General features: G+C 35.7%; 1 protein-coding gene and 1 non-coding gene across 2 annotated transcripts; one reads left to right on the top strand and one right to left on the bottom strand.

The window, feature by feature from the left end:
- The first annotated feature begins 6,961 nt into the window (after positions 1 to 6,961).
- LOC107818867 (luminal-binding protein 4) lies at positions 6,962 to 10,915 on the top strand. Its single transcript, NM_001326034.1, is given in 8 exon segments — positions 6,962 to 7,099; positions 7,977 to 8,244; positions 8,330 to 8,544; positions 8,643 to 8,885; positions 9,142 to 9,621; positions 9,703 to 9,857; positions 9,962 to 10,044; positions 10,154 to 10,915. Coding segments are annotated over 8 exon segments (2,004 nt in total). The 5' UTR covers positions 6,962 to 7,038; the 3' UTR covers positions 10,653 to 10,915.
- Positions 10,916 to 12,126: 1,211 nt separating this feature from the next.
- TRNAG-CCC (transfer RNA glycine (anticodon CCC)) lies at positions 12,127 to 12,197 on the bottom strand. Its single transcript has one exon. It is a non-coding gene; the product is annotated as a tRNA-Gly (tRNA).
- Between the last annotated feature and the right edge of the window lie 723 nt (positions 12,198 to 12,920).

Here is a 12,920-nt window from a genome sequence, read left to right as displayed (position 1 = left end):
TATTTAAAGGGTATAAAGATATCTTTTATTTTTGACAAGAGTGGGTTGCTTTAGTGGTGAGCACCCTCCACTTCCAACCAAGAGGTTGTGAGTTCGAGTTACCCCAAGAGCAAGGTGGGTAGTTCTTGGAGGGTGAGAGCCGACGTTAAAGGAAATATTACAAGTAGAAGATAATACTCCAATCCTATATTCCTCATAAAACAGTATTCCTATAGCAATTTTGCATTAGGATCAATAATGTATTAGGAGAATCTAAATGGATCGGATTAGCTATATTATCATTTAAAAAGGTTAAAAAAATAGATTTCAAACAAAAATATACAAATTTATTTTGTAACAAATTAGGGCCCCTCATCGAAATTTTGCTTTAGCCCACCAATAATGTTAGGCCGCCCCTGCAACCATCCAAACAAGTTGTTAGTTTAATAACAAACTTTGAATTTAATATCATATAACAATAACATACTCAGTATTATCTCACACCGTGAGATTGAATTGAATATCTTAATAAGCATTTAAAACTGCATGCCTAGACTATGCATATCCGATTTTGCATACGAAATATATATTACCATATTTATAAGTAGAAATATATTTGCTTTTAAATTTATAAATATTAGGGCAATTGAAATAAGAAAAGATTTAATAATCAAAATTTTAGCTGATTTACAATCCCAAAATTAGCAAAATAATTAAATTACAATTTTGTCTAATGTAAATATTACTTTTAAAAGGTAAAAAAAGTGAACGATATTTTGCTAAGGACATATCCGAGAGATAGACAGATATAAATAGAGATTAAGCGAAAGTTTGATAATTTAGGAATAAATTTGGACCTCTTTCCAAGATAAATGAAACATATTATACACAAGGGCGTTTGATCTTAGAAATAGAAATTTTTGAGTATTTTTTTTAAAAAAAAAAAACTGGCAAAAGAAAGAATTGTTATAAAATAAAAACCGTAAAGTAAAGACAAGTATAGAGAGAAACTGTTATATTATTCGAATTCAAACTAATGTACATAATGAACTGAAATCTCTTCTATTTATAGAAGAAAGGAAGTTGATGTGTAAGCTGCTACTATACTAGATATGGATAATCTTCTACTGAGAGCAATGTTTATCCATAACGGAGTACTGAAAGGATAAGCTTATTATACTTGATATGGATAATCTTCTACCGGGGGTAATGTTTATCCATAACTGGGTACTGAAAGGATAAGCTTATTATACCTGATATGGATAATCTTCTACCGGAGGTAATGTTTATCCATAACTGGGTACTGAAAGGATAAGCTTATTATACCCGATATGGATAATCTTCTACCGGGGGTAATGTTTATCCATAACCGGGTATCGAAGTGATAAGCTTCTTGAGGAAGCTTATTTCCAATCGAGTACTTAAATAGATAAACATATTTACGGTGGAGTCCCATATGGATAAGCTTCTTCAGGAAGCTTATTTACAACGGAGTACTAAATGAACATCCATAATATAATATATTTATAACACTCTCCCTTGGTTGTTCATTAAAAGATAATGTGCCTCATTAAAACCTTACTAGGAAAAATCACGTGGGAAAAATCCTAGTGAAGGAAAAAGAGTACACATATTTAGTAATACGCATTGCTGACTGCCTCATTAAAAACCTTATAAGGAAAACCCTGTGGGAAAAACCTTAGTAAGGGAAAAAGAGTACAACGCGCATTTTACTCCCCCTGAAGAAAACCTTATTTCAAATATTTGAGTCTCCGCATTCCAATCTTGTATACCATATTCTCAAAAATTGATGTTGGTAAAGACAATCTGTTGAATTGTCACTTGAACTAATTTGATGCACATCAATGTCACAATTTTCCAGAAGATCATGTATGTAAAATAATTCTGGTGAAATGTTCTTCGTTCTATCTCCTTTTATAAATCCTCCCTTTAATAGTGCTATGCATGAAACATTGTCTCCGTATAATATTGTGGGTCTTTTATCACATTCCAACCCACATGTTTCTCGAATGAATCACTGATCTCAATCATATGCACTCCCTGCTTGCCGGTTTGAAATCGAGCTTTATGGGTATCGGATAAATAACCTGCATCTGCATTACCAATACGATCTGCACCACTTTTGTTAGCATTAGCAAGATAAATAAGTGCACCATCTATACCGAGATAGAGTATTTCAGGACTAAGGAGCTCCTCATCCTCTTCTAGAGGTTGGAACGGATCCTTATTCACTTCAAGTGATTGAATATTCATTGGTGTAATTAATGGGTACACTTTGTCCATGTAAAAGTATTTTTAAGACCCTCTTGGAGCTCTTCCGGAGTTCCAATAAGATTTATGTCACCAACATAAACAGCAAGTGTAACAAATTTTGATGACATTTTTTTTATAAAAATACATGGACAAATAACATAATTTATGTAACTTTCTTTCAGCAAATATTTACTGAGGCGATTATACCACACACGCACAGATTGCTTTAAACCGTACAAAGATCTTTATAATTTGATCGAGTACATTTCTCAAGACTTTGAATTATATGCTTCAGGCATTTTCAATCCTTCAAGGATCTTCATATATATTTAGCCAAATAAGTCATATAGGTTAAGACTTGTATCTAAATGGTATGACATCTTCAAGTGTCTGGACTGCTGGTCCGATCCTCACAATCTTTTATAATATTGTGCACTATATTGTATCAAATATATCGTCGACGATTATTTTGTGTCAGTTCCGAAGCGACATAACTTGTGGAGATCTCATCACTTTCTTTATTTTCAGGTACCTGAACTTTTTCGGGAGTTTCATGAAATGTTATGTCGTGGGCTCTTCTAGAGCTTATTTCCTCCTCATTATGATCATTTTGATCATTAGCTCCTACTATTTTTCAAGGATTGTTACCTTTGAAACCGATTGGTCTACCACGCTTCATGCGTACAGTAAACTCTATCCTTCAGGGACTTTAATTTTAATAGGAGCATTTGTAGCTGAAATATGATATTTAATTTTGGATCAGCAAATGCTTCTGGCATTCGACTTGAATTATCTTCTAAGTGAGGATCATATTAATGATAATTCGATTCATATAGCATATTTTTCAACTGTTTATTCCATCCCCAAATGTTAGAAAAACTAACATATATCCCCAATCATCTTTGGGACACATATCTTTGTGTATTATGGTAGAGAAATTAATCATATACCACACAACAAAAGATGTAAAAATATTTGGTTTCCAATCCTAAACCAATTGTGAAGGGAGGACTTATCATATATTATTGATCTGATGCACACAAGTGCTGCTATATGCAATTTAGAAAATCTTAGACCAACACATGAAGCTTTGTTCTCATAAGCAATGGTTTAGCCATTAATAGGAGGTATTCAATGCTAAACCAGTTTGGATATAAACCAGCACTATCAAGATGAACTGCCTTGATTTCATAATCTGAAAATTATGCTCTTAATCGAGAAAAGCAATTCCAAATGCCAAACTGCAGGTTGACAATAATTACACATGTAACCATCTCATATATGCACCTATAAGTGGTTCACATGATAGGTGAACGAGCCCATATTCACCTTTTATATATTTCAGAATCAGGGGTCTTAGTCCCAACTTTAGCTGGTATAATCAATTCATTATGAGAGCAAGCAACACATGATAATTCCTGAAGAATCTTCTAGTTCTTTAGTATATGCTTATCTGAATTCTCAAATAGCTCATTTAAAAATGGCAAATGAAAACTTCGAGTTTATCATGCCATGTGCTATCTCTTAGTAAACTTCTGGTTTACTATGGCATAAACTTTTGCTTTAGTAAACTTCTGATTTACTGTGATACATGATATAGTACAAATTAAAGAATAAGACGGGTAACTTCTCACATACATATTATTTTACCCCCTATGATTGTGGAAACATGAAGATTATCAATCTTCCAATCATTTGTAGTCTCAATATGATAGTCATTTGTATTAGTAAACTTCAGGTTTACTACAACATATGTTTTGACCATAATCATATAATATGAATGACATATTTGTATATAAGCTCTTCGAGAGCCTTCATTTATTATCCACAATCTAATATTTATCGGGCACTACTGGTGTCATGTATCCTTTAGGCAAACAGTTAGCTCTTCAGGAGTTGTTGATACATTTTGTACTATCAAATATTTCTCATACACTTCTGGTATCATGAGAGAAAATCACAATCAAATAAACAATGTAAAACAATTGTTTAAGCACAAGAAAACTCTTCTTCATAATATTTTCCTACTTCAGGAGGCAATTTCAATTGTGTTACTTCTTTAGGAGCAAATTTAAAATACGAAATATTGAGTATATATTCTCTCAATTATATTACCTCTTCTGAAGGTGAATTGTGATATATTCACATCAAGAGTGCATTCATATTTACCCGATTTATTAATATTGTCACATTCACTTCAGGGAATGGATTAATATTATTAAAAGTTCTCTTCCTTCAGGAAATCGAACATAATTATCTGAATGCGCATTAATCACATCAAATTGTGATGCCTCAATCTCTTTTAAAATATTTACTACTTCAGGAGCAAATCGAGGCGTGCATTTAATATAGAGAATATTTATGTAGCTTATCTTCAATTGTAACCATAGAAAGCCTAAATTATCACTTCTAGTGATCATAGACATATACCACTTCTGGTGGTTAATTACAATGAGATATATGAAATATAACTACTACTAGTGGTTGTATATTTCTTGCAAACTCTGCTAGAGTTTAAGTTGATCTAATAATATTATCCATATTCTTCAAAATGACATAAATAAGATATATTATAGTAAACATCATTATCAAATCATAATTTTTTCTTTATGTACAACAATTACATAACCATACTATCTATTACAAACAACAAAAATTAAAATATTTACATTTCTATAGATTCACCACCAATTACATGACTTGTTTCTCCTTCTGGGAGTGCAAGGTAATCAGTTACATCCAAATGCATGAAGTCTAAATTATTTTCAGAAATAAAATTTGCTTCAGCATTTTTCTCTGTCTTTTTTAGGGAGGCTTAATAAAGCTCAACCAGGTGCTTTGGCGTACGACATGTACGTGACCAGTGCCCTTTTTCTCCACATCTATAGCATGTATTTTTTGCATTTGGTGCTTGCACCGCTTCATGCTTTTGTTCCTTCATTTTCCACTGCTAGTGGTGAGGAGTGTTCTTTGGTGCATTATTATTACCATGATTAGAGTTTCTTTCCCGACCACGACCATGACCACGATTGGGGCCACGACCTTTTCCACGTTTAGCCTGGTGGAAGTTCGTCTCATTCACTTCAGGGAATGGACAAAGACCAGTAGGTCGGCTTTCATGATTTTTCATTAATAGCCCATTATGTTGCTCGGCTATAAGAAGATGTGAGATAAGTTCAGAATACTTTTTAAATCCCATCACTCGATATTGCTGCTGCATGAGCATATTCGAGGCATGAAAAGTGGTAAAAGTTTTCTCCAACATATCATGATTAGTAATATTATCACCACATAAATTCAATTGGGAAATAATTCTGAACATAGCAGAATTATACTCACTGATAGATTTAAAAACTCTTGTAGCCTTAGATGAGTCCAATCATGTCGTGCATGTGGAAGAACGACCATCTTCAGGTGCTCATATCTATCTTTCAAATTATTCCACAGTATGACTGGATCTTTAACAGTAAGATATTCCATTTTCAGGCCCTCATCAAGGTGATGGCGTAGGAATATCATTACTTTGGCACGGTCTTGGTTTGATACCTGATTTTTGTCTTTGATGGTGTCTGCCAGACCCATCGCATCAAGATAAATTTCAGCATCAAGCACCCAAGACATGTAGCTTTTGCCCGATATATCTAGGGCTACAAATTCAAGTTTAGAAAGATTTGACATTATTTAGGAAAAGAAAGTTCTTACCTCAGATACTTTCAAGATATTTGCTCGAGATGGCAAAGTCTCGTGTTGATAACGTGTTATAAAATAAAGACTGTAAAGTAAAGACAAGTATAAAGAGAAACTGTTATATTATTCGAATTCAAACTGATGTACATAATGAACTGAAATCTCTTCTATTTATAGAAGAAAGGAAGTTGTTGTGTAAGCTGCTACTATACCAGATATGGATAATCTTCTACTGAGAGCAATGTTTATCCATAACGGTGTACTGAAAGGATAAGCTTATTATACCCGATATGGATAATCTTCTACCGGGGGTAATGTTTATCCATAACTGGGTATTGAAAGGATAAGATTATTATATCCGGTATGGATAATCTTCTACCGGGGGTAATGTTTATCCATAACCGGGTATCGAAGTGATAAGCTTCTTCACGAAGCTTATTTCCAATAGAGTACTTAAATAGATAAACATATTTACGGTGGAGTCCCATATGGATAAACTTTTTCAGGAAACTTATTTACAATGGAGTACTAAATGAACATCCATAATATAATATATTTATAACAAGAATGAGTTTTTCTAGTAAACTCTAGTTAGGCAAGGCTTTAGGCGCCAACTGCCAAGCGCTTACGTGGTTTACCTGAAAACCCTTGCTATGTCACCGACCAATCCATATGTGAAACCAACGGTTTAGATCTTTCCAACAGAAAATAGAAGCTGATTGGCATCTCTCCTCTCCTGATTGGTCCATGTCATCTCCCATGACATGCTCCGTCTATTTACACTTCTTTTTTCCTCGTCATTTTAGCTCCAAATTCGTTTAAAAGCAAAGTGGCAGCTGCTCATTGGCTCTCACTCTCACCTATCTTGCATCTGATTGGTCCACGTCATCAGATATGACGCCTTCAGCAAAAAATGTTTTTTTTTGGCACGCGGGAAGACGAACCCTTTATATATGTATGCTGGATCTCTAGTTGATATTTGAAGAGTCCATAACCGTTTGTGTACGGAATAGAGAACGAAGAAGAGAGGCGAAGGAGGAGTTGTTAGCCTGTGTTTAAAGAAAGTTGATAAGTGGAACGTGTTCAGATCGTGGAGCAATGGCTGGTGGTGCGTGGAATAGACGCACATCCTTGATCGTCTTCGGGATCGTCTTGTTCGGTAAGCTTTTCGATTGTTTTGCATGCAAATCTTATCTTCAATTGTTTTTTACCTTTCTGTGTTGATGCAAATCTCATAGACAAAATTCGAATTTGAATGAGTTTTGAGCAGCTCAAGACGTGTTTAGCAATGATAGTTGCAATTGTCCGACAATTAGGTTAATAGATTAAATGTCATTTACTTTTAGATGTGTAGACTATAGTCAGTTTTTGCTATCATATTCTGCAATCTTCAGATCTACTACCTCTCTGTTAGTTCAGAGGGTAGTGGTATGAAATCACTTGGATGCAAGAGACTGAATGCCTAATTCATTTGATTTCTGATCATCCTGATTATTTAATCAAAAAAAAAATGAAATGGCATCTTATATACATTTATTGTTAAAAATCATGAAGTTTGAGTGGGTTTCAATTTTCAGTTCCTATTCCTTTCCTTTTTGTGGGCAATCATGTTTGATTAAATGCATATACAAGAGCCACTCTGTTATACTACTAGAAGTGTGATTGCAAAAATAATCCTCCAATGCCTTCTGATATATTCTTAAACCTCTTTTAAATGAGATATTTCTATTATTCTCAGCTTTCCAGCTTCCTCTCTGGGGAGCACTACAGAAATTTGTCGTATGTGTTAAAAATTGTAATGACTAGCAATGCTATTTTTGAAAAACAAATGTGAAAGAGACACCTGGATATGAAGGGACACTGAAGGACGTTAAGAAAAAAATTGCTATATTTGGTCCTAACGTTGGAATATTCTTTTGTTTGGGGAAAGGGTGTAGTTTAGTCACTTAAACTGGAAAAAAGTGATAATTATAGATGTTCATAGTCATAACTCATTACAATGTATTGACTAGCAAGGTTGTTTTGTTTCTCTACAGGGTGCTTGTTCGCATTTTCTATAGCCACTGAAGAAGCTACCAAGTTGGGAACAGTTATTGGAATAGATCTTGGAACAACTTACTCATGTGTTGGTGTTTACAAGAATGGACATGTTGAAATTATAGCGAATGACCAAGGTAATCGTATCACCCCTTCATGGGTTGCCTTCACTGATGGTGAGAGGCTGATTGGTGAGGCAGCAAAGAATTTAGCCGCTGTTAACCCAGAGAGGACCATCTTCGATGTCAAAAGACTTATTGGAAGAAAGTAATGCATTTTCTGTTTTGTTGAATATTATATCTGAATGTCTGTTTGATATAATAGCAATGACTCTAACCTGTCTATCTGATAGGTTTGATGACAAAGAAGTACAAAGGGACATGAAACTTGTTCCGTACAAGATTGTTAACAAGGATGGTAAACCATATATCCAAGTTAAGATTAAAGATGGGGAGACCAAGATCTTCAGTCCTGAGGAGATCAGTGCAATGATCCTGACCAAGATGAAGGAAACAGCTGAAGCTTACCTCGGAAAGAAAATCAAGGATGCAGTTGTCACTGTTCCAGGTAACATTGAAAGTTCCTTCTCTGGATTGTGCTTGCTCCAATTATTGTGTGATATGATTGTCGAGATTCTTATGCATCCTCTCCTTTAAATCCTGCAGCATACTTTAACGATGCCCAGAGGCAAGCCACTAAGGATGCAGGTGTAATCGCTGGACTAAATGTGGCCAGAATTATTAATGAACCAACTGCAGCAGCAATTGCCTATGGATTAGATAAGAAAGGTGGTGAAAAGAACATCCTTGTCTTTGACCTTGGTGGTGGTACATTTGATGTTAGCATCCTCACCATTGATAATGGTGTTTTTGAAGTTCTTTCCACAAATGGAGACACTCACCTGGGAGGTCAGCACCCTTTTTCTTAGCTCTATAAATTGCTGTACTTTTTGTTGATAGGTTTCTATATTTTCCCCATTTATTGATGTGATACTAAAAATTCCACTAGTTCTTTGTTTTTTTTCCCTTTCATTATCTGAACTAGCTTGGAGAAAATTTATGCTAGTTGATGAATTTCAAGTTGTAAACTAGTTCAATAGCTCTCAGTGTAAATCAGCTTTGTTCACAATTCACATTTAACACATTTATGGCTTCTTGATTGCAGGAGAGGACTTTGACCAGAGGATTATGGAGTACTTCATTAAATTGATTAAGAAGAAGCACGGAAAGGATATCAGCAAGGACAACAGGGCCTTGGGTAAGCTTAGAAGAGAAGCTGAGCGTGCCAAGAGAGCTTTGAGCAGTCAACACCAAGTTAGGGTTGAGATTGAATCTCTTTTCGATGGTGTGGATTTCTCTGAACCACTTACTCGGGCACGTTTTGAGGAGCTAAACAATGATTTATTCAGAAAGACAATGGGACCTGTTAAGAAGGCTATGGATGATGCTGGTCTGGAGAAAACCCAGATTGATGAAATTGTCCTTGTTGGTGGAAGTACCAGGATTCCAAAAGTTCAACAGCTTTTGAAGGATTATTTTGATGGCAAGGAGCCCAACAAGGGTGTCAACCCTGATGAAGCAGTTGCTTATGGTGCAGCCGTACAAGGAGGAATTTTGAGTGGCGAGGGAGGTGATGAAACCAAAGGTATTTCTTCTTCTTTATCCCTTTGATGGAGTTTTTTGAGAAGAACATATATCTGACAAATGACTTCTGGAATTTAACCAGATATTCTTCTTCTGGATGTGGCTCCACTCACTCTTGGTATTGAAACTGTTGGTGGAGTGATGACTAAGCTGATCCCAAGAAACACTGTTATTCCTACTAAAAAGTCTCAAGTCTTCACCACTTATCAGGATCAGCAGACAACAGTGACAATCCAGGTATCTCCTCAGAACTAATTTTTTTGGTGAGCTCAAAGTGTTGTGGAAGTCTCGAGAGATGACTTATGACTGGACTATTCTGACATGAAAATTCTTACCTTCAGGTCTTTGAAGGTGAACGCAGTCTCACAAAGGACTGCAGACTGCTGGGGAAGTTTGATTTAACCGGAATAGCTCCAGCTCCAAGGTACTTGTCTAACTGCACCTAGTTGAGATGTCCAATGAGCTGCTCTGCCTGCTTGACTTAAATAATATTATTGCCTGCTTGACTAAATTTTTTCATATGTTTTCAACAGAGGAACTCCTCAAATCGAGGTTACATTTGAAGTTGATGCAAATGGTATTCTAAACGTCAAAGCTGAAGACAAAGCCTCTGGAAAATCAGAGAAGATCACAATCACCAACGACAAAGGTCGCTTGAGTCAAGAAGAGATTGAGCGTATGGTCAAGGAGGCTGAGGAGTTTGCAGAGGAGGATAAGAAAGTAAAAGAAAGAATTGATGCCAGAAACAGCCTGGAGACATATGTGTACAATATGAGGAACCAAATAAATGACAAGGACAAGCTTGCAGACAAGCTAGAGTCTGATGAGAAAGAGAAGATTGAAACCGCGACAAAAGAAGCGCTTGAATGGTTGGACGACAACCAGAGTGCTGAGAAGGAAGATTATGAGGAAAAGCTGAAAGAAGTGGAAGCTGTGTGCAACCCAATAATCACTGCGGTGTATCAGAAGTCTGGTGGAGCACCAGGAGGAGAATCAGGTGCTAGCGAGGATGATGATCATGACGAGCTGTAGATGATTGCTAGTTTACAAGTTTTCTGTTATCACAAGTGATAGGATACACAGGGTTTTCTCATATAATTTTCCTGTTGACAGTGACTATCAGAAATAGATTAAGATGAGGAGGAAGACGTTTTCTAAATTGATTAATTAAGGACGGCGAAAGAACCTTCCTCTCGTTCATTCTTGGAAGACATGTATAGAGACATTCATCAATTTAGAGTTGGAACTTTTGTGTTCTTTCAGATATGAGATTAAAATTAAACTTTGCAGTGAAACATTTAACTATGATTTTAGTAGTTTTAACTTTGTCCCAAGTCGAAACTTTAAGAAAAAGCCTAAAGGATAAGGAGTAATTATGACAAGTTGACAACGTAGGAATCAGTCGTCTGTTCAGTTGGCATTTTATACCACTTCAACCGGCTTGCTGTAGTGCGGGAAATCATGGGTGCTTAAATATATCCTGGAACTAACATAACCGTCATGCCAGCTGAAAACATGAACTAAAGAAAGCGTTGCTGCTAACACTGAGTTGTTTTTTTTTTTTAAAAAAAAAAAAAATCGAATAAGGCACACCTCTGCCGTTAAGAGAAGATTGTAATTATTTGATTGTAACATAAAAGAAAAACCAATAGAAAAAAGAAAGAAAAGAAAAACAGGGTAGAATTCTTGAAACCAAACGAAAAGGATTAAGAAAATTGTATCACTAACGAGTGAATTCACTTGGCATGCGCTATGCATCTCGATATCATCGAAATCAAGAAGTATCATGGCCCAGAAGCTGCTTCTAATTACATGTCCAGCATGTTACTAGAGTATGCATATCATCTTCAGAGCAACCAAAGATGGATATGGGTTTATCATGAATGGCGAATTAGTAGTTCTAAGGATTGGATGGCTTGGAGAACATGGGTGTCGCATACTTGTCTAGGCAGAGCTAGAGAGGTAGATACAGGTTCGGATAAATCTAGTAGGTTTGCTTAGACTATGTATTTGTATTTTGTATTCGAAATTCACTTAATATGTATAAATATTTAATCGCGAACGCAGTAACTAAAATAAGTTATGAGTCGGGTGGCAAATTCAAAACTCATAAACTTCAAATCCTTGTGTCGCCTCTCACGGACTCTATATATATTCTCCAATGGAAGCTGGGCTCTAATTTGAGAATACACACGACACAAGGAATGTGGTGTTGAATTTTGGATATGATGGTACAAAGACAACAAGGGCAGTGTGATAGAGTTTGCACAGACACGGACGAGGCTCCCAATCAATTACTTATTGGGAGCTAAATGTAACTCATTGCGAACAAGCATTACTAGACGTTGCTGCAACCTTGTTTGTGAAAGAAATAAGAAGCTGAGTGAGATACTCTTCTCTGTAAAGAGGTGTGCTCCCGCCAAAGAATATCCAATGGCTAGATGTAATAACTATATGTAAATATATCATCAAATTTTCAGAACTAAAAGAGCAACCATCAAGCACTTGCGCATCCGGGGAATCGAACCCCGGTCAGTACCGTGGGAGGGTACTATGATACCACTACACCAGATGCGCTTTGCTTGTTTTGCCTGTTCTCTTTTAAATCTACGTCCATCAAACTAAAAACGAATAAAAGTAAAAGGATATACTCACTATAATTGAATATGCCAAGGTGTCTCCTCCAGAATTACTATTTACCATATAATTTAACAAATTGTTGTGGTAGCTAGCTTAATTATATTACCTCCATTATATTATTGTATGAAAGATGACCGGCATTTCATGTTAGCACGTTTATCTTCGTGCAGACCAGCTTTGGAGAATCAGTATGACCAATTACTTTTGCACAAGAACATCATATATAAAAACTTTTGAGGTATTAGCCCTTTCCAGTGATATATATGGGGTTGTCAAACTTTTGCACAAGTCCAGTGTCAAATTCAGAGAAAGCTAGTGGCAGCCTAGCAAGGGACATCCTACCATCATTTGCTGAATATAATAAAATATTGCAGCTTCTAGCCTGTTTGGCCAAGCTATTTTTGGGGCCAAAAGTTCTTTTGGCCAAAAATTAAGGTGTTTGGCCAAGCTTTTGAAAGGAAAAAAAGTGTTTTTGAGGAGAAGTAGAAGCAGTTTTTGAAAAGCAGAAAAAAGTAGCTTCTCTCCAGAAGCACTTTTCTGAGAAGCACTTTTGATAAAAATATACTTAGAAGTAGTTTTTAAAAGTTTGGTCAAACACTAATTACTGTTCAAAAGTCTTTTTCAAATTAATTAGCCAAACACAAACTACTTCTCACCAAA

The sequence above is a fragment of the Nicotiana tabacum genome, chromosome 8 (assembly GCF_000715075.1).
Source record: "Nicotiana tabacum cultivar K326 chromosome 8, ASM71507v2, whole genome shotgun sequence".
NCBI lineage: Eukaryota > Viridiplantae > Streptophyta > Magnoliopsida > Solanales > Solanaceae > Nicotiana > Nicotiana tabacum.
The sequence above is the reverse complement of the archived record's forward strand: the minus strand, read 5'-3'. Positions and strand labels throughout refer to the sequence as shown.